This window comes from Brachyhypopomus gauderio, chromosome 6 (assembly GCF_052324685.1).
Source record: "Brachyhypopomus gauderio isolate BG-103 chromosome 6, BGAUD_0.2, whole genome shotgun sequence".
Lineage (NCBI taxonomy): Eukaryota > Metazoa > Chordata > Actinopteri > Gymnotiformes > Hypopomidae > Brachyhypopomus > Brachyhypopomus gauderio.
Genome location: NC_135216.1, coordinates 1484665 through 1507049, shown reverse-complemented (window position 1 = coordinate 1507049; position 22385 = coordinate 1484665). Strand labels below are relative to the sequence as shown.

The 22385-nt window shown below is 40.9% G+C and overlaps 2 protein-coding genes across 4 annotated transcripts in view; one reads left to right on the top strand and one right to left on the bottom strand.

Annotated features, from left to right (window-relative positions):
* necap1 (NECAP endocytosis associated 1) overlaps nucleotides 1–14684 on the bottom strand; it is a 23856-nt gene extending 9172 nt beyond the window's left edge. Inside the window, 1 exon segment of the mRNA XM_077008063.1 lies at nucleotides 14216–14684. Within this exon segment, the coding sequence (XP_076864178.1) occupies nucleotides 14216–14358 (143 nt within the window). The 5' untranslated portion in view covers nucleotides 14359–14684.
* On the top strand, nucleotides 14653–22385 carry epn1b (epsin 1b). Of its 3 annotated transcripts, XM_077008059.1 has the most exons (10): nucleotides 14653–14800; nucleotides 15750–15845; nucleotides 16098–16253; nucleotides 17507–17635; nucleotides 18728–18839; nucleotides 19059–19222; nucleotides 19338–19893; nucleotides 20240–20380; nucleotides 20491–20646; nucleotides 20906–22385. In XM_077008059.1, exons 2-10 carry the CDS (start codon nucleotides 15777–15779, stop codon nucleotides 20911–20913), a joined length of 1491 nt encoding a protein of 496 aa, XP_076864174.1. In that variant the 5' UTR covers nucleotides 14653–14800; nucleotides 15750–15776; the 3' UTR covers nucleotides 20914–22385. The 3 variants fall into 3 exon arrangements, with proteins under 3 accessions (XP_076864174.1, XP_076864172.1, XP_076864173.1); XM_077008057.1 differs by having other exon boundaries at nucleotides 20491–22385; XM_077008058.1 differs by having other exon boundaries at nucleotides 14653–14804; nucleotides 20491–22385.

Genomic DNA, 22385 nt, shown 5'->3' with positions numbered 1-22385 from the left:
AAGTAACAAGTCTCAAGTCAATACAATCAAGTATCGAGTTAAGTCCCAAGTCTTAAACTTCAAGTCCTAGTCAAGTCACCAGATGTAATTTCAATATTTAACACAATTGATGCAGTTGATTAGTCAGACTAACTAACGTTAGGCGTTTTGAGCAGAGGTGGGACCAAGTCAGTGTTTTGCAAGTCTCAAGTAAGTCCAAGTCTTTATCCTCAAGTCCCGAGTCAAGTCTCAAGCAAAGACAGTCAAGTCAAGTCAAGTCTCGAGTCAAGACAGGCAACAGTAAAGTCAAGTCCCAAGTCTGAAACTTGGAATTTCAAGTCCTTTCGAGTCTTCTTTTTTTTTTAACCAATGTTGCAGGTATATTTTAAATGTAAATAATAGACGTGTTCTTTTTAAAATCTGTATTCTCCTCAAATCTTGATAAAACATGTGCAACTGAAAACACGAAGTATAAAAAAAATTTTAAATTACAGCTCTTTATTGCACAGTTCAATTTGTTAAAATTAGCTGCAAAAATATTCATACTTTAAACTACAATTTTCCAGAAATAAATATTCTGTGAAAAAGTCATAAGTAGCAACCACTCTGGCACCAACCACTGGCGATCGATCGATCGCGATATAATACTTAATTTGTGTCCATTTTGCACCCCGCCCGGTAACAATTCACGTTCGCTAATTGTCGTCGTCACCTACCGCCCCCCCCCCCCCACCTCAGTGACTTTCATCCATCCGTGACTGCTAATTTGCTTTCAAAAACATCACAGCATACTTTTTCATGTAGAAGCATCAAAAGCACTGATAAATGTGATCTAAACAGCAGGCTAGAGCTACTCATTCTATATTGTGTTATAGACTGGGCTGGGTGTGATTAGCTAAGAAATTATATACAGTTATATACAATTAGCTTGATGCTAATGTTATATTGGAAATCCCATAGGATTGCTAGCAGAAATTAGCATTATGATCTTGTTGCATCAAAGCACTGATAAATGTTTGTGATCTAAACAGCAGGCGGGAAAAGGAGAGGAAAAGACAGGGAAAAACAAATTCATGTGCTGCTAAACAACTTTATTCTGATCAAATATCCAGAAAAACAAACAAATATTAAGACCATAATGTAATTGAAATAATGAGTGGTTGAATTATGAATGTCTATTCTTGGTTTCTTGAAGTCAAATGTCTATTCCAGGTTTCTTGAGTTATGAATGTCTTTTCCGGATTTCTTGAAGAGGAATGTCTATAATAATAATAATAATAATGGTTCAACAATGTAAATGTGTGGCGCTATTGAAGTGCATACACAAGAAAATCTGTGGCGCCATACCCCTAACTGAAAAGAAAATATCTATCTATCTATCTATCTATCTATCTATCTATCTATCTATCACCTGCATTTGTGTTTCTGCTTCTATCATGACTCTGAAGAACACACCCACAGCAGCTCATACTAACTGCTGCCTCAGTCTTGCTCTGTGAATTAACATAATAAAGGGTGATGTTTGGTCCTGCTAATTGCTGGCAAGAAGGAGGGGTGATGTCCTCAGGATCTTGAAATCTCAGGAGCACTAGTGTTAAACAATGAATATTCATGTTCTCTTTATAATAGCGGCTGTCAAATAGGGCTTAGCAATATGGCTAAAGGACTCTTATGTTAACAGAAAATGGAAATATACAATTTGTTGAAAACATTCACGTATAACAGGGATGGGCAACTGGTGGCCCACGGGCCGCACACGGCCTGCGTCCTCACTCAGTGCGGCCCGCAAATGGATCAATAATAATTTAATAATTAAAAGAAAAAAAAAACTATAGAGCAGGACTTTTTTTGTTCTTGTCACGTAGGGCTACGCCCCCCTCTCCCGTGTCGGTGTTGTTCCTTGCCCAGGTTATCCCGCCCTGCGTGTGTTACCCTGGTTTCTCTCTGTCTGCCATGCCCGTGTCATCATTGTGTTCAGTTGTGTCTAGTTTAGTCCTGTGTACTTGTATCTCTGTGTTTCGCCCGTTGTCGGTTATTTGTGGTTTGTTCAGTTTTGTGGATTATCTGTCATCACTGTTCTGGTATTTTCCATCTCCGTTGTGTTTCTCCGTTGTGAATGGCTCTCCGGTTACGACTCCTGCCTGTCCTGTTGACCACTTGGACGGCTCTCCCGTTTTGACCAATGCCTGTACAAACGACTTCGCTTATGAAATTCCCCTTATTAAATCTCGCTCTTCTCAGCGTTTGTGTCCTCCTCCTCGCTCCGCAGCACGCCACGCGTTACAGTTCTTTGATAAGGAGTTCAAATTCCTTTTTGCACTTTTTATTAAGCAAATGTTTTGTCTTTGTTGCTTATTAAGGACATATTAATGCATTTATATGCAGAAAATAGATGGTGCAATAAACATACAGATCTGAATTCATTTAAAATGTGTTCTTATTGAGAATAATTTGTAGTGTCATTCATATCCAATTATTTGAAGTGCGTGGTCATGTTGCCCATCCCTGACGTATAATGTAAGATTATCTGTATTTTTTTGTATACTTAATAATATTAAAAAAAACAAAAGACCAACAGATATAGACATACGTGTGACAAGAGACACAAAACGGGACAATAGAGCAATACAAGAGTAGTGGTAAGATCCCAGCCAACATGTCCACATGGACCCCACATGTGATTTATTTCTTTTTTCTTTTATATTTTGTCAATTGTGATTTTTACACCCCAATCGAAATTTGTCCTCCGCTTTTAACCCATCTGTGCAGTCAGCACACACACACACACACACACACACACACACACACTAGTGATTACTAGGGGGCTGTGGATCACACGTGCCCAGAGCGGTGGGCAGCCCTAGCCCGGCGCCCGGGGAGCAGTTGGGGTTAGGTGCCTTGCTCAAGGGCACCTCAGTCATGGCCTGTCTGGGAATTGAACCCACGACCCTCCGGTCACAAGACCAGTTCCCTAACCGCCAGGCCATGACTGGGCAGTATGGGTTTTATCTGGGCATGGGCTTAGAGTGGGCTTTTTGAAGGGTTCTATTCAGTCCCCAGTTGAATTACATTTGTGGGCCACACATAAATCCTGGCCCTAATCCTGACTGGGTTATAGTTGCAGACCCCAGTGGGTCCCACATGGGCATTATTTTAAAAACATATCCTAGTTTTTTAATACAAAACAAACAGACATATTTACATAATTTTATACCTCAGCATATGCAAAAGAATGGCAGAACTGCATATTTCTCTGGCACATAAACAAATTCATTGCATAACATTTCAGTTTAACTTGTGAAACAATTTTAATAACTAAATTCATTCAAAATGTTAAAGTTAAAACAAAGTTAATGTACCTGCCTCTGATTTGTGGAATAAACCATTGGCCCAAACCCCTCACTCGTACGCCCCCACCCTCACGAAAGTCTAGAACGTTCTCCCACTGTGAATGAAAGTAATATTGTTTAATGCAGTGTTTTTCAAACTTTTTTCTGGTGACCCACATTTTTTCCATGATTTTTCACGCGACCCAGCCAAGTTGTTGACGGGGGGGGGGGGGGGGGGGTTTGCGTGTTTAAGTATTATATCGCGATCGATCGCCAAGTATTAACGCCTCCGCCGTTCGCGCTGTCGCGCGCTACGGTCACTCGCGAAAGTATAATCCATTAATATAATAATTTATTAAATATATTAACATTTATTTTTTTGCGACCCTTTTTTTTTTAAAAACCCTGGTTTAATGGCTTTGGAGACATCACACACTGAGGTAAATTTCTGTTCCAGTATCCGTATTTTGCTATCTATGTGTACAAGAACAAACTTAAAAATAAATTACCTGAGGATATGATGCCTAACATTATCTTTAATTCAAAACTAACTAAGGTAGCTAGCTAGCTTGCTACTAGCAAAAACAACCGTTAGCCATTAGTATTGAAAGGTAGATCATGAGCAGTTAATTTGTAATGGCTAAAATGAAATCAGCGAAAAATACATTCAAATATTTTAAACATTAAGTTTACACATTTTCATCGTAACTAACCTAGATATAGTATAACTATAGTTTTCCACTCGGATAACGAACCCAGATCAGCTAAGTCACAAGTGCACATTTTTGATGTTACTAGGCTAGTTAGCCTAAACTAGCCTAAGCTAATGAGTTAACCTACCTTAGCAAACACTAGACTTCTCAGTAGTCACCTAGGTTAGCTCACCAATTAGCTAGTTAGGTTTAGAGGTTTGCTAAAGGCTTTGTTAAAAAAAATTGTACTGTTAGTTATTAAGTGATTTATTTTGACAGTTAATAGTAAGTCATGTCCTAAACAGAAGCGGCATTAAATATGCCTAATGCTATGTTTAATAGCATAACGTGCATGCCGTTTCAGTAAAAATGGGGATCCAGAGTTATTTAACTAGCTGGGCTAATTAACCTATCAATCAGTTCAGAATGTTAAACATTTATGATTTAACAAAAATGATTTCCACAGAGAGGGAAGTTTTTCATTGCAAAAAGTGGTTTAGATCATCTACAGTGTTACTGTTGTGACTGCTTTAACTCAATTTGTCGCCTATCCCTAGGGCAGGGGTCGGCAACCCACGGCTCCAGAGCCACATGCGGCTCTTTGGCGCTGCCCTAGCGGCTCCCTGGAGCTTTTTCAAAAATGTTTGAAAATGTAAAAAGATGGGGGAGAGAAATATATTTTTTGTTTTAATATAGTTTTTGTAGGAGACAAACATGACACCAATGCTGTAAGAATGTGTAGAATAAATAAAATTTAATTTCAACATTTATGTCAACAAAGATTTGCGTCATAGCCTGTGACACACGTTTCTATTGGAAACGTGGCTGTTGTAAATAAACCGGCGGATGAGTGATGGGCCATGGATCCCAAGGGGAAAAAGAGAAAAATAACTGAGAACAGAGGATTTAACATTTCTTGGACAGAATCATTTGCATTCATTGCCAATGCGGAAGGATTGCCTGAATGTTTACTTTGTGGCGAGAAGTAACAAAGAGTAATAACAAAAAGAGTAATGTGGAAAGACATTTCCAGGGAAGGCATGCTACATTTGCAGCCGAGTACCCAGTTGGGAAAGAGAGAAAAAGTGCAATTGCATTACTTCTGGAGAAATTAGAGGAGCGCAAAAATAGATTTAAGAAGTGGATAGCATCTCCAAACTCCACTACTGCTGCAAGTTTAGTTGCAACCCGGGAGATAATAAAGCGTGGGAAACCGTTCACAGATGGTGACTACACGAAGGAGTCATTCATCAACATATCAGAACACCTATTTGCAGACTTCAAAAATAAAACTGAGATAATAAAGAAAATCAGACATGCCTCTCTCCGCTAAAACAGTGAAGGAAAGGAGCATTAAAATGGCAGGCAACATCACCGATCAGCAAATCAAGGACATTAATTCAGCGCCAGCATACTCAATTGCCTGTGATGAGTCGTGCGATGTAGTCAATATTGAACAGACTGCGCTTTTATGCAGGTATGTGAACTCCAAAGGGCCGCAAGAAGAAATGATCCAATTAATACCACTGAAAGGCCAAACACGGGGGGAGGACATATGTGATGCTGTGCTGAAGTGTTTAACCAGATACTGCAGAAAGAGAGGATTTATTTCTGACATGATCCTCACAATAGAGATTTCTATTTTAAGGCTTTCACACAGAGTCTGGTTTCAACATTTGAAAAACAGGCACGTCAGAATTTGAAAATGAACGCATGTAAATTAATGGCGTCTTAATGTCAAGGACCTTAAAAAGCTAAGTTTATACTTTCACTAGTGACCGTAGCGCGCGACTCCGCACACCTCGCGCGAATGGCTCAAGCGTTCATACTTGCCGCTACTTCGTTTCACAACAAATATCTGTCTGACTGAACAGTTCTCTTGTATTACGTTAAATTCCAGGGCGAAACATGAGAGAACGTGAAGACGTTAAGATTGGGCGTTTTGAAAATAAACAACCATTAAATAATGTGATAAAAAAGAGAATTATTTCGAGTCATTTTGAGTATATGTATAAATATTTCACTTAATTAAGTTTAACGTGCTGGGAAATATAGAAATGGACCTTGAAAGTGACGTACAAGTGCTTGAATTCCACCTTATAAAGGTGTATGAACCCTGCAAACATGACTTTGTTCATTGTGCTGAGGCGTGGCGCGCGAGAAGTTACAAAATTCGAGAGCTGCACGACCTCGCGAATTGACAGCGCACAGTGCCCTCGCGCACGGGCGTAGCCACCGCGATTACGTCATTTTCGTCGCTGATTTTAGTTTAGCCTTTTTTTTTTGTTACAAATTTTTAAGTCTGATGCACTTTCTGCTATTCTCACCGCTGTGTTCTGAGTAGCTGAAGCGGAGCGGAGTGGCGCTTGCGCGGGTGAGTTTCTCTGCTGGCTTTTACCGGTAATAAGCAAACGCACACGGTATGATAACCGTGCATTTTAATACTGTGGTATACCGTGAAACCGGTTACCGCTGCCACCCTAGGCGTGTGTGTCGATTGTTGACTGGCACGGGGGGGGCGCGCTACCATGTATGTCAATCAAAATACAACCGTCAGTGCAGATGGACGATAGCCTGTCATTCATCCACTACTTTTTTAATGTCATGCGATCTACCCACACTTCCTTCGCAAAATCCTGGATGATTTTGAAATTCCCCCCGGACATTTTTTTAGGTCTCAAAAGTGGAACATGTCCGGGAAAAAGAGGACGTCTGGTCACCCTACCTCTCCCGTCTCTGTTTCTCACACAGTGGCTGAAGAGGCCACTTTCTTCTCTTGTACGAGAGATCCAAAATATTTGATTTCACTTCAACTTGCTTTCATCTGCTCTCTGTCAAGGTGTACATGGGCGGGTGATCCATCCGTCGTGAGTACCTTCGTCTTGGCCGTGTTGATCTTTAGGCCGTATGGCATGGCAATGCGGGCGATGTCAAAGGGTATTGATGTTGTTTTGGCCTATAGTCAGATTTTGGGGTGATGTGTATGGGCTCACACCCCCTGTATGAGCCCCAACATCGCTCTTACCTGGTGCCCATAATGTTGCAGGAACAGTTCTGAGTTCCTCTTCCTCTCATTTTTTTTTCTTCTTTCCTGAGAGGGTAAGGGAGGCGGCTAAAAAAATACCAAGGGGGTTATTCAGTTCCACTCCCTGCCTGCAGGGGAGCCAGCACGGCGCTGGCTGCATCCACGCCCTCCTGCTAGGGCTAAACATGGTGTTCCTGCCAGGAACTCTCTCCCAATCGGTAATGTCAGACATCTCTGTCATCCATTCACCGATGTCCTGCCATTGAGGCTCCTCGCACACGTTTGCTAGTGACACGTGTGGTTTAGATCGAGGAAATGAGAACAGGTCTTCCTGTTCTAATGGGGTTTGCACCATTGCCACAGCCCACACGCAATCCCACACAATAGCAGTGACAACCAAACAATCATGTTTTCCAACCTTAAATTTATCCTCAAAACCTCTATCGGGGCCCTCACTCACATGCAGCGTGCAGTGCAGTGACCCCTACGGTCTCAACATCTAATCACCTGGCAACAAACTACACACTTCACACATGAAGTGTTCCCAACACTCTCCTCCTGCACTCTGCAGCTCATAAGCATACAGTGGAACTCCTGCTGATAACTGAACCCCAACACAGCTAACTCCCACTCCATAAACAACCCCTCAGGCCTGCTACTCAGGCCCAATTTACACATTAAGTCACAACCCATAGCAGTTAAATTAAATTAAATTAAAAATTCATGTTCAAATGTATTATTTCATTTACATCGGAGAGGCTCTTTTTTTTTTTCTTTGAATGGGTGGCACCACTATAAACCTAAATCTTTTATTTTAGTGCCGTTTACAGTCAGTGTTATTTTAGGCAGGCCCTGCGGCCCTACACTAATCTTCTGCAAGCATTGATAAATTAAATGATAATTTAAACCAGTTACTTTCCTTTTTGTTGTCTTCCAGTGGTCCTGTACCGTCCAGCCTCTCCGCTGCCCGTCAATCTCTGAAAGTTCTGTTTCTCTGCTCAGCATTTTCTTCATTTTCAGGACAATCTCTTGCAAAGTGTCCTAGTTTTCCACAGTTGTAACATTCACCACCTCTCCTCTGGGGTAACTCTCTCGTCTCCATCCACCTCGTCTTCTTCCTCAGCCTCTGACGTGGCCCCTCCCGCGTTCTCTGGGAGTTCTCTGCACCATGGTCTCAGCTTGCTTCTAGATTTTCTTGTTCACTCTCCATGCCAGCTGTGCCTCGTGATGCTTGGCATGATCTTCTATGGTTTTCAGGGTGGCGTTGTTGTACCCAATGCACTGGGCTCTGATGAGGTCACTGATGTCTTTTCTCATGCTTACCAGGAAGCTGTTTCTCAGGTGGGCTTCCCATGGGCTGGCCTCCGCCGGCCTCCGCTCGTGTGCTGGTGCTACAAGACCGCTGTGGTCGGTGTGAACTCTGGTCAGTCTCACGAGGAAGTCGCTGACAGGTTCTCCATCTTCTTGTTTACATGCAGCTATTTTGGACGTGTTGATAGTGGCTGGGTGTGCAGCTTCCAGCCTTGCGACCAGGCGTCCTACAATCTCTCTGTAGGGCCTGTTTGGATCCTCCTGTCCAGCTGCTGTTCCCACTCAGTGTTGTGGAGTCGGACGTCATCGGACGTCTCCCGGTGTCCGGTCTCGGTCTATCTTGTTTGACTGGATGACAAGACTGAACAAAATCTGTTAGTTCTTCACCGAAGCGCTTACCTCCCATCTCTGTCGGTTTACCCAGGCCCACCGCCGCCTTCATGATGTCATCTCCTGTCCAGTGACGGTGGACCATGATGACTCCTTCAGGGCCTGTGACCTCGACCATTGGGAAGGTCGTTGCGCACCCTGGGGTGGTCAGTTCAAGCATCACCTGACCCTTTCTTTCTGTGGCACGGCTTCTTGTGTGTGCTGCCACGGGTGAAGCTGGCGGCGGGGGTGGTGGTGGCTGCAGTGGCGGTGGTGGCGTTGGGGAGGTGGTGCTTCCCATCGTCCGGCTGGCGCATTCCATCGCCTGGCGGGCACACTCAATCGCCTGGCGGACGTCATCATACGGGACTAGTGGCCCTGGGTGCAGCGGCAGCTGTTGGGCTGGTGGGAGTGAGAGAGGCAGAGGTTGTGGTTGTGATACCGGAACTGATGGCACTGGAGCTCGCAGTGCAGGTGCGGCAGACAGAGTTTGCTGTCGTGGTGGCGCCAGAGCTGGTGGCGCTGGAACTGGAGGTGGAGGTGCGGGAGGCAGGGGTAGCGGCTGTGGGTGCATCTGAGCGTGGCGCAATTGCTGAGCCGGGTTGGCTGGCGCAGATCTCGGTGGGGCAGCGTCGAGGTCTGGTCGGCTACAACAACACACTGAGAGACTTTGTTAGTACACTTTTTTTAATCCCTACCTGTCGTGCTTGCCTTTTCTCGGCTTCTTCAAGCCAACATTTAGCTTTTTCTTCCATATCTGCTTTATGTTTAACAAAATACTTGCGAGTTTTTCTCTATCTGCGACCTTGGGCTCTGTTTTTATTCTCTCAACTAGTCGGCGCAGATAGTCTACACTCAATGTTCCCTTTGAACCAAACCCATAATGCTAAAAAACCCACATGTCGAGTTACATCTTCTAAATAATCTCTGGTCATTTGGTAATTTACACTTATAATAATAATTATTATTATTATGCTATGAGCCTCCGATGCTTTACTCTTATTATGTATTCTACCCAAATGATGTTTACCCATAATTCTAGATAATCCCAGAGATGACCCTTCACACTTTTTTTTTTTTTTTTTTTTGTGAGGGGTCCAAAAAAAAATCCCAAATCAATTAAACACGTCAGAAAAAGTCCTCAAAATTTAGATCCGCTACTGCATACCAACGTAACAAACAGTTCCACCCGCCCCTATCGGATATCTCTGCCGCTCCGGAGCTAGCCAACACCGTATTACGTCTAATCAGTGCGCTTCTGCCCAGCTGGATCTCTGGCCAGACTGACGGGCGCTAGGCTAAGTCCTATCTCGCGTGGGCGATATCGCAGTATCCCCACCTTATAGACTTTATATTCTCAGGCGATACCTCTCTGTATCCCTGTAGGCGATACCTCTCTGTATCCCTGTAGGCGATATCTCACTATATCCCTATCGTATAACAGAGATCATCCGGCGGGCAGACACTGGCGGATATTTAACACTTAAAAACAAAAAAATTCCTAGAATTTTATAAACTGAAAATTCCCACTCACTGCGGTTTGTTTGATCGGGCGGAGAACACCACCGGAGATACAAGACAGACACAGACATGAGAGTCTCATTCAAGCATGACAACTCTGAAGGCAGGGGGGCGCTCCCCCTGCTTATATACAATCTTAAACACAATTCAGCAGTTCTAACAGCAGGTTATCTTTAGCACAGCATGTTCCAAAACATAAGCGTCCAGCAGGCTACTTTGTCTCACACGTGTGTATCTCCTAATATGGACTTCCCTAGAGTTAGCGGAAGCAACTGATGTATCAGTTGAACACAGAGAAAGCTAAATGACCCAAGACTAGTAGCCTAGTGACTACCAGTTAACAGAGTGCTCTTACCCTCAGCACTCTCCCTGACCTGGGTCACGTATAGCACACATGCATAATATGAACTAAACATGGTTACACTGAATCACACTACTTCATTATTGTAGTCCTTCTGCTTAGTCAGAATGGACATGTACTAAATCATAAAGTTCATAATGATCTCTTATAATAACTAAACATGATCTAATCAATGATAATTAGTCAATAATCAATAATTTCTCTCACAGACATCAGTGACTTCTGCGTCGTCTTCGGTGGCCACTGCACTGTCATCATCAAACATCAGGTTGTTTAGATCAGGGGTCACCAACGTGGTGCCCGCGGGCACCATGTCGCCCGCAAGGACGTCCTGAGTCGCCCGCGGGTCTGTTCTAAAAATAGCTCACTATAGTGCCACGCACCAATGAGCTGCATCGGTTTTTTTTTTTTTTTTGCTACTATTAGAGATTGTCCGCGGTTGCTTGTGGTCTTCCCGCTGTGGTGGAACTGATGGCACATGCTATAGTGTCTGCATAGACATGATTAACATGAATCACACATGAATATAATCAATATTTCCTTCACACCGCTTAGCACTACCGCTTTGAACTGTTCAGTCAGATAGATATTTGTTGTGAAACGAAGTAGTTTCAGTTTCAAGTATTTTCAAGTACTTTAGCCTAAATTCCAGCACTTTTCAAACCTGAAACACAAAGCAACATTAAAATTTGTCAGGTAAATGTTCCTTCCCCGTTTTTGAGGGGTGTTTCTTTATACTACCACATATCGTTTCGGACGTATAAACGCTTCCGCCGTTCGCGGAGTTGCGCGCTATGGTCACTCGCGAAAGTATAAACCTAGCTTTCCTTGCTTTCACTGGATGTGAAAGACGCCATCAATTTACATGCATTCATTTTTAAATTCTGATGTGCCTGTTTTTCATATGTTCAAACCAGACTCGGTGTGAAAGCCTTAAAATAGAAATCTCTATTGTGAGGATCATGTCAGAAATAAATGCTCTCTTTCTGCAGTGTCTGGTTATATTCCAACTTGGCAGTAAAATGGATGTTTACAACAGTTGTTGATCAGACACTGACCCAGGCTCAGTTTATCAGATATTAAATAATTGAAACATAATTAATTGTACTGAAATCCATGATTTAGGTTTCTGTAGGTTTTGTAGTATTTATATAAACACGTGTACAGTTTTTTTTTTTTTTTTTTAAAAGGAGACATTTTGTATACAATAGTTCCAGGTTTCTACAATAAATAGTTCATTGAACAAAAAAAAACTTCTGTTGTAATTTCTTTAAGGGTCAGTGTACCTTTTAATAATATATGTAACAAACTGTGATACCGTGATAACAGTGATACTGCGGTATTTTCTGAGACGGTTATCATACCGTGAAAATCTCATACCGTTGCAATCCTAGCAGTAACCGTCAATTCCACGCTTCAATGCGTGGATCACCGTCTTGACTTCCAGATCAGTCGGTTCTGTATTGGCCATAGGCTTCGTTTTGCCTCAAAACGGTTTGCAAGGCTAATTTTGCAAGGCTCCTTGACAACTGGGTTAATTAGCTTCCTCCAATTTACTTAAGGCAGTGGTCTGGTCTTCGGTTTGGCATGCTGCAATTTGAGGTGGATCACTTGAAGCTGAAAAGGTTAACACCTCACTTGCCATGATTCGTGAATGTTTGTCTTTGACAAGGACAAGCGCAAAACAACAAGCCAGTTGGGTTGTAAACATGCTAACCTAAGCTAGGCTAAGCCAAGATAAGCTACGCTCTCCAGAACACACGCAATTAACTCTGTTTGGGGAAACTGAAGCAGTATTCTTTTGTTAGTTGATCATTTGATTGTATATACTTTTGAACATCACAGAAAAGAAAAGGCTTATTTTGGCTAGAGTTTAGGTCGAGTTGTTTTGGTACAGCATTGACCCAGAAGTTAGCATGAACAACAGCTATGAAGCTCTACAATATACTTGTTTGTGAGTACAAATAAATAATTGTGCATACGAGAATTCATACTAGCTATATATCACCTGAATATTAAATGATAAACAGTATTAGAGCATTTAAGGACTGTACTGTAGTACTTCCTCTGCATCATGTAGAGTCTTAGCTAGCATGGTTAATATAACATTAATTTAACTTCATTTGGAATTTTCTGGTCTTTCTGTAAGATGTCCAACATTGTTATTGTGTTATATGTATGTATATATATGTATGTGTATGTGTATATATATATATATATATATATATATATATATATATATATATATATATATATATATATATATATATATATAGAGCATGCTTTTGATGATGGGTCAATGTCTTGGATCAGGGTGTGCCATATTTGGACAAGAATGTGGTACTCTGGACATTCCTTGGGACATTTAATGCACAATGCTGTGTAACTCTTCAATACTTGCATGTAAGTGCTCAATATTTGGATCAAATTGGCCTTTCAGGGGTGCTACGGTACGCAAAAACATAAGAAATCATAAAAACTTGTGCTGCAGTCCTATTATGCAAATACATAATATAATACAAGTAATGGGTCTTGTATGATTAATATCAATGTGGTAAATAAAATGAGGAAATTATATCTCATAACAAAAAGTGTACTGCCTGACCAGAAATTAACCTTTTATTTCACTAAGACCACACAAACACACACAAAGCTAATCTCAACATGTGATTTAGTTCTATTATCTAAATCACATGTGTCAAAGTCAAGGCCCGCGGGCCGGATCTGGAATTGATTATCTATGGCCCCCTGGATGATATTTAATTCAAAACACCCAATCTTAACGTCTTCACGTTCTCTCATGTTTCGTCCTGGAATTACAAGAGGCTCGTATTTGTTAACGTAATACAAGAGAACTGTTCAGTCAGACAGCTATTTGTTGTGAAACTAAGTAGTTACAATTTCAAGCATTTTCAAGTACTTTAGCCTAAATTCCAGCACTTTTCAAACCTTTATTACTTTATTCATTTAATGTACAGGACATGTTTTCTTTGAAGGAAGTTTGTTTTTATCTGTTTGCTTGTTGAAAAATGTTTCACTTGAAATTACTGACAGATCCATAAGAAAGTATTGCTTTATTCATTTAAACATTAAATAATAAACACTGTGTTAGGTCTTGGTTCAATATGCCATGTGCAATCATTTCAATATGTTTTAATAAACATTGAACCAGTCCGGCCCTCGGCTTGTAGTAAATTTGGTTTTTTTTGGCCCTCGGTGTATTTGACTTTGACATCCCTGATCTAAATAATTTTGCCAATACAATTTATTTGCACATTTATATATTTATGCATTTTTTTTCCACTGAAACAGCTTATTTTTTCTTTTAGGTCTAAAGGACCTTTTGGGCTTTTTTGCTAGCTGGGTAATAATCCAGTTTCTTTCTCCAATACACTGTTCCCGACATCAACAAACAGAAAACCCATTTGATAGCTTAGCTAAAAGGTTATAGCCTAAATGCTGCTCATTCAAAAATAATTTTTTCGTAATGCTTGCTCCACGAACACTGGCAAGTAGCCCAATACACAGAGTGGGAAGAAAAGTGCTTAAGCTATTGCCACCATTTTCGGCATCCTAATGCAGACACCTGTCGTTGGATGAGGCCTGCACATCTCATGATTTAGCCTACCTGTATCCACGATTCGTTGCCCGAGGTGGGATGCGGTAAACATTGATATCTGGTTTAACACAGAGAATTGATTCGTATTCCCCCTCAGTCGTCATCTTGAAAGAATTCTTATTTATCGCAGTGAGCCATTTACCAGGCTTCATCCGATTTGGTTTTGTGGGATAACAGTCAAAGACGTCGGTGACGTTTACGACAGCTAACTACTCAAGTCCTCGGAGCTCGGTTAGGAATTAACACGTGTTCCTCCATGTGGAAGACCATGGACGGAGAAGATAGTGGTCCTTCTGTTGCATGACGTAGGAATCGACGGTCGCAATATTGTTTAAACATTAAATTAATAGTAGTCCGCTTTACATTTACAGTGTGAGTCTGTGTAATAACAAATCACAATTATGTTTTAGTATTATGGCTTAAATGTTATCTATAGCTTTCAGTGAAATCTTTGACTGCTGTCTTACTACCATATGCCGTCAGGGCGCATGCGCGAGTTTTTGACAGGTAGCTAGCAACGGAAGCGGAAATTTCCGCCCGTATGGGAAAAAGCACATTTATTGCATCCCCCGCTGCTCGTCTTACCTCTCCAAGGTAGGTATGTGGAACGTTTGCTTTAATGTCATGTTGTATTCTACGAAATGCTGTGAAATCATCAAACACAAGAGATGCAGGGAATTTTCTAAATGTTACACTATTCCAGGTCATCTGTGTTTTCTCGTCTATATGTAAACTAGCGACTTGGCTGTTTCGTGAGCTTGCGTAGCCAACCATGGTACAGCCGTCCTGCCTGTCAAATACTATCGGCGCAAGATGTGATGCGGCATTAAACATTTGCATCCCACGACAGTAAATAAAAGGGCTACAGTATCAGTGTTAAACAGTTGACCTCTGTCTATCCATGTCCACAGGCAAACGTTAAACCTGTAGTATAAGCTACCGTGATACACTGTCCTCACAGCTCCCTGATAATCAGTGATACGTTGATAACGCGACAGTTTATTATAAAGGCATCTGTGATTCTACACCTTGAGAAAACCAGTCTATTTTGGCCAATATTGAAAAACACACCGTTTATGTTATAAACATTGCTGCCCAATAAACGATCAAGTTGCACGATTAGGATATATCTACTCGTGACCTAATCTGCATAAATGATCTACCCACTGACTAGCCTACATGATTCCATGTTGAAGGTAGGCATGCTAAAATAATTTATCGCATTAGCAGGACCTAATTTCAGCCCTCTGTTGTAAAGACCAGATGTTATCCTAAGGAAAGGCACATGGATTGAACATCCTGTTAAAAAGGAACATTCAGCAATAATCATCTCCCAGTAATAGTAATAATTACAGACTCATTTAAAAGGTAAAGGCAAGAACTACGGTTTAGGAATATGAATGATATTTATTAGTTGTTGTTTAATTCAAACGTGTATACATACACACATTCTGTTCTGTTATGCTTGGTGCTAAATCAGCCTGTATTTTTCTTTTGATTTGTCACTCTATCCTCTTATATCACCTTTGCCTTCTCTGATCAGTAATTTGTGAGCAACACACCCAACACAATGACACAGTCAATGATACGTAGAACACTGAAGAACCTGGTGCAGAATTTCTCAGAGGCTGAGGTCAAGGTAAGAAGACCTTTTTTTCAGTCACTCCTCTCAAAACCCCATTCTGCATAGCTTCCATTATTTTGTGTTTTTTAATAGTTCATTCATTTTTCCAGCACTTCCCCATATTTATTAATTTTTTCCCTTTTGTATGTCATGTACTTGAGCCATATTATGTCAAATATGCTGTAAGGTTATCCACAGGGAATTAATGAGTGATATCCACAACATAATGACATTAGTCATGCATCTGTTTCTCTCTGCTCTTCTTAGGTGAGGGAGGCCACCTCCAATGACCCCTGGGGGCCATCCAGCTCTCAGATGGCAGACATCTCAGACCTGACTTACAACGTAGTGGCCTGTGGCGAAATTATGAGCATGTTATGGAAGCGTCTCAATGATGACAAGAACTGGAGGCATGTCTACAAGGTGTGTGTGGGCAGGCCGTTGGGTCGAGAAGAAAGGAGGGGAGGAGCCAAAATGTCCAGTTTTGATGTTTTATTTGTTTTCCTACTGAAATGTTTCATTCAAATGTCTTTTTTGTACATACTATAGCTCATAGAATTAATATTGCAAACATTTTAAGTATATGTATAATTTACACAGATTATGTATGATTTAATAGGCCAGCTATGGCCCAAGATGGCAAACTGTCAATATAAACGCGTTAATTGTAGCTATTAATTTGAAATATATATTTTTAATATATATAAAAAAAACATTATCGCGATTAACACAGCTGGGCATTTACTTCCTGTGGAAAGCTGATCTGTGACCTATGAGGCTTACCGCCAAACCAGACTATCCTGGGTAAAGATGGATAAAGACAAGGATGGAGTTTTAGGTGGAACGTTTTCCTTTAAAAAGTCACCTGATGGATCTTTGCTGAAAAAAAAAGTAATTTGCACAGTGTGCAAAGCAGAATGTAATTATCACAGAAGTAATTCACAAGAGATAATCTGTGTTAAAAGTTGAAAAAAGATTCAATTAAACAAACACATTATATGAATATAATTACATTGTGTTGATCTTATATTGATTCTTTTATTTTACATTTAAATATCTATTACCAAAAACATCAGTCTTAAGAAGGAAAAATGCAATTAATCACGATTAAGCACAACAAATCATGCGATTAATTTGGTTTTTGGGGAGTTTTTTTGTTGTTTTATCGATCGACAGCTCTAATTCTAGCACTTTCTGTTGTTGGAAAATGATTACATATGGTTGGTATAATGCTTGGTGGAGAACATTATGTACACTATGTATGGGGCAGTCATGGCCTGGTGGTAGGGAACTGGTCTTGTGACCGGAGGGTCGTGGGTTCGATTCCCAGACCTGAGGCCATGACTGAGGTGCCCTTGAGCAAGGCACCTAACCCCAACTGCTCCCCGGGCGCCGGGCTAGGGCTGCCCACCGCTCTGGGCACGTGTGATCCACAGCCCCCTAGTAATCACTAGTGTGTGTGTGTGTGTTCTAACTGCACAGATGGGTTAAAAGCGGAGGACAAATTTCGATTGCGGTGTAAAAATCACAATTGACAAAAATACAGCACATTTACACATTTACAATAAAAAATGCTACAATTTTGAAGAGTAGTTTTAGTACTTTTCAGTTTTTAAATGTAAAAAAAAATGTTTTTCCTTGTCTTGCTTATTATTTTTACTCTCTGTCTCTCTTAGTCTTTAACTCTGCTGGAGTATCTACTAAAAACTGGTTCTGACCGTATTCCGAAGCAGAGTCAAGAAAACATTCATATTATCAAACCTCTACTAGAGTATCGCTTCACAGACAAAGACGGCAAAGACCAAGTAAGTTCATAATGTAATCACATTATTGTGGGTTAGATTCCCAGCCCTGAGGCCATGACTGAGCTGCCCTTGAGCAAGGCACCTAACCCCAACTGCTCCCCGGGCACCGGGCTAGGGCTGCCCACCGCTCTGGGCACGTGTGATCCACAGCCCCCTAGTAATCACTAGTGTTTGTGTGTGTGTGTGTGTGTTCTAACTGCACAGATGGGTAAATATGGAGGACAAATTTTGATTGCGGTGAAAAATCACAATTGACAAATATTTCACTTCACTTTTTTTTTTAAGATTTCAAACATGGTGGGATAGCAATCAACGGAAAGTGTACCTGTTTGATTTGCAATGAAGTTGTGATGAAAAGAGTATAAATGTCCATCGGCATTATGAGACCAAACATCAGTTCTACACATCGTACACCAGTCCCGAACAAACACAGAAAGTCTAGCAAATGGCAGCTAGCCTGCAAGATCAACAGGTTTTTTATGTACTAACAAATGCAGGAAAATGCCACAACAGCAAGCTATGAAGTCGTTAAACGTGTTGCCAAGCACAGCTAACCGTTCTTAGACGGTGATGTATTAGATATGCCTCATCAAAGTCACAGAAATAATGCCTGGAAAAAAGTGCAGGATTTCAGAATGTACAGAACGTGAGCGTAACAGCATTTTATATTTCACCAGAAGATGGCAGTAGACTCCAAAAAGCTATTTTATATTTCGCCAGAAGATGGCAGTGTAAACTATACTATACGTACTATAGTGGCAGATGGCAGTGTATACTATACTATACTCCCCTCCTCACGGAATGCCAGGCTGAATGGACCCCCCCCCCATTGAATGGGGTTAAATTCACCAAATCTCACTGCAAAAAGCATGGATACCCCTGCACTAAACCTTGTAAACTTGATCTTTAGTTAGACCTCAGGTAATATTATTGCATGTCACATCACACTCAAAAAGTAATCATGTATCATGTCACATTTTGGTTTGATAAAACCAAACTTTTTTTTTTTAAAAAGGGAAGAGGAATATAATTTTATTATTAAATAACTGACCGAAGTTGCTGATGGAATCTGTCTTTACTTGATCCCTTAAGGGTGTGAATGTCAGAGAGAAAGCCAAAATAGTGATGGTTCTTATACAAGATGAGGAGAAACGTAAAGAAGAGAGGGAGTTTGCTATGAAGACAAAGGATAAGTTGGCATCTGGTAAGATTTTCTTAATAACCAGGCATCAAACATGACAAATACAAGACAACCCTTTGGAGTCTTGTTTTTATATTATCGGGTCTTTGTTTATGTATAACACTTTAAAATTAAGGATAAACAAACAAGGTATCTATGTCTTAACCTGAAGTGTCTTCATCCCAAAACCTGCTCACGCTTCATTTACCTGTTTATTTTGATTAAACCATTTCCTTTTTTCAGGTTCAACAGACTCAAATGAGAAAGCAAAGGCTGAGGTTCCTGCATATACAGGGTTACCATCCTTGGACAACATTCCCTCTGTAGCTGATCTAACAGCTTCCATGGCAAAGAAGAAGGAGGAGCAAAGACGACTGGAAGAAGAAAGGAAAGAGGCAGAGAGGAGGGTGAGTTGGTCCTTGGATCACTATGGGATGATTTTACCATATGTTAACGTATGCATATATGTATTAACATATAAATACACACACATGCAGTATGAAACATTTGGATCTGTGTCAGGCAAAAGAAGGGGACACAGAAGCTGACCTGTGGGAGCAAGCAGCGGGCACAGCTGTGTCATCCAGTTCTGACCCCTGGGGAGCTCCTTCTGGTGTACAAAAAGACAATGGCAGTGCCAGCAATGACCCCTGGGGGGCAGCATCAGGCGATTCCAAAGATTTAGGTCTGGTTTCTGCTGATCCTTGGGGTGAGTCGGTGGATGGAATAAAAGAGTCAGTCGCTGCTTCTGGCGATCCATGGGGTGATCAAACTAAGGCTGAGAAAAAATCACCACCTGCCCAGAATGATCCATGGGGTGACTCTGCACAGCCTACAGAAGACAAAGGTCCAGTTTCTACAGACCCCTGGGGCACATCCAGCAACTTACCAGAAGCTTCCCAAAAGGCAACGGCAGATCCCTGGGGGGCATCAGCAGATTCTGCAGAAGAGGCAGTTCCTGCAAACTCGGATCCTTGGGGGGTGGTGCCAGAACCGGCCCCAGCAAAGATGGACCCAACCACCACTGATCCATTCGGTGATAGGGCTAAAGCCAATAACGATCCATGGGGTATATCTGGTATGTGAAACATGGGAGGAAAAAAAGAGGGCTGGTGCTCTTTCAAGAAATAGACATTTATGCTGCCCATATTATTCCTGAATTATACTTATATATATGCACTGTTGCAGTTACCATGGTTGGAATGTACCACATACTGTACCTCACGTCTCACACAGCTAAACCTTTTGTTTGATAACAAGCAAATTGCCATTGATATATAATGTAGGCCAGTGTGGAGCATTAAGTTGGATTTTGCAAATTTGTGATGGCAACATTTGATGGATTTGAAGGATGAAAAAAATTCCTTTTCCTCTTCCCTGATATTGATCCTCCATCATACCTGCTATTTTTCTCGTACATTAAGGTTCTTCACCATTTTCTGCTAATGACCCTTGGGGTGCCCCATCAGCTCCCTCCAATACTACAGCAACAGAAGACCCCTTTGGCAATGGAGGAAGTTCAGATTCCTGGGGAGCGCCTATAGATAGCAGGACCAATGGAACAGGTTTCTTCTTCTGACACTCCCATTTAAACTATCACCATATATTTAATTATCTATAATTAATGAAATGCTGGTCATTGAAATATATGTGACCTTAATCAATTCATCCATAGGTGACCTTGCTTCAACTGTCCCCCCTGAAGACTCCAATAAACCACCCAGTTTTCTTGGGGAAGGAGCCTCATTGGTGGACCTTGACTCTCTCATGACTGACAAACCCAAACCCAAACAGCTCCCTCTTAGTGCGCTTACTGGCCAAAAGGCACAGGGTAAGGAGGGCTGAGGCAGAACAAGTGACTGAAAATAAGGAAAGAGAGAATCAGATATCAAATTATCCTTTGTCTTTGATGCTGTAATTTTAAACCATTTTATGGTTTGATATATTATTCATGATATATTATTACATGGATAGTTGTAGGTTTTGTCCTCATTTTTTGTCCTTCCATCTCATCTGTGTGTGCTGAACCCTCATATTTCCTTCTTGTATCCTTCTATCTGCTTGTCTTTTGCATTCCTTTTGCATCCCAGGTATTTGACCCTCACCTATGCTTCACGATTGCATCACAACAAACTTCAACACTGAGATATATTCACCACTTCCATTTGATCCATTTGCTTTGGCTCCCATGACTGTTGCACCCCTTGACCCAACCCCTGGGGCCCCAGGAACACACATGGCACCCACAGCACATGGGACTACCCAGAACATTTTTGATTGGGTCCCTATGACTGTTCTCTCTTCTCTAGAGCCCCTCAACCCAACCCCTGGGGCACCAGAAGCCCACATGGCACCTACTGCCCATTGACCTACCCTTACATCTACAAGAAATCTACAAGGGAGAATAATGATTCCCTGCATTTTTTTTTTTTAGTTTTTCAGTTATTAACCCATAGCCACCCACCCTTCATATGGCCTCATACCTGCCGCTAACTTAAGACCACCATGTATGAAAGCCTATTTACAATCATTAACCGACAATATGTTGAATGTGTATCCTTTATTCACTTTTGGGGAAATAAGCATGCATATACTGAACCTATCCAGAAAGACAGTATGAGAATGATGAGCTTGGTTGATATTCTTATGTAAATTACTGTTCTGTTCTAGTGTTTCTTCAAATGTTTTTGAATAGTTCTTTTGTCTGTTCAGTACAGTTCTGAGTTCTAAAACATTTTCACAGCCAAATCACAAAAAAGGAACAAGAATATTTTATGAAGAAGCAGTTGAATTATAAATATATTAATGGACATCATAGACAAATGAATAAAAATAATTGAAACCTCTGAGGCTCACAGTGTAGTGAAAGCCAAAACATTTGAATCTAGGTTTGGTTTGTTGCATAGTTTACATCCCCTGTTATTTTGCCCAATACATTCCGTGAACATGCTATTAGGTATTTATGTATTAACATTCTCTTTAGCTACCCAATAGGCTTACAGTCAATTATAAGGTGAAATGCACAAATTGTGCACTGTTGCAATTAGGATTTAGAATCTGGACCACACTGTAAGAGGCATATTGACCATTCAGGTAAACCTATAGAGTAGGGGTACCTAATACATTTGTTGCAGAGTGCGTGATTGCTTTTTGACTGACAACCATGTACATTTTATGCTTGTTTTAAAAATAATATAATTTGTTTATTCTCATTTAACCAAATACTGAGAAGCACGGAACAAATCACATCTGAAAACTCAAATTTTATTCAGTGTCATTTTACTTTATCAAAATTTGAGGGGAGGGGTGTCATGTAAACAATATTTTTGCTGTTTGTGTTATTTATTTATTTATTTATTTATTCATGTCATTATGCAGGACATATATGTAGTTTTATTGTAATGTAATCAAAAGAAAATCAAGTATTTGTGAACCCACGAAAAACATACAAAGTACGGTGATTACAAGTTGATTATAATTTTATTTTTAATTACAAATCGATATATTTATTCAACCATTATGTTTATGTATAGTGTTCTTTCTTGAGTGTGGATATTAGAATAAAATGAA

Coding starts and splice junctions, on each gene's coding strand:
- epn1b (XM_077008057.1), top strand. CDS start 15,777: ATGACACAGTCAATGATACGTAGAACACTGAAGAACCTGGTGCAGAAT. Junction 17,636..18,727: donor ACAAAGACGGCAAAGACCAA/GTAAGTTCATAA, acceptor TGATCCCTTAAG/GGTGTGAATGTCAGAGAGAA. Junction 18,840..19,058: donor AAAGGATAAGTTGGCATCTG/GTAAGATTTTCT, acceptor TCCTTTTTTCAG/GTTCAACAGACTCAAATGAG.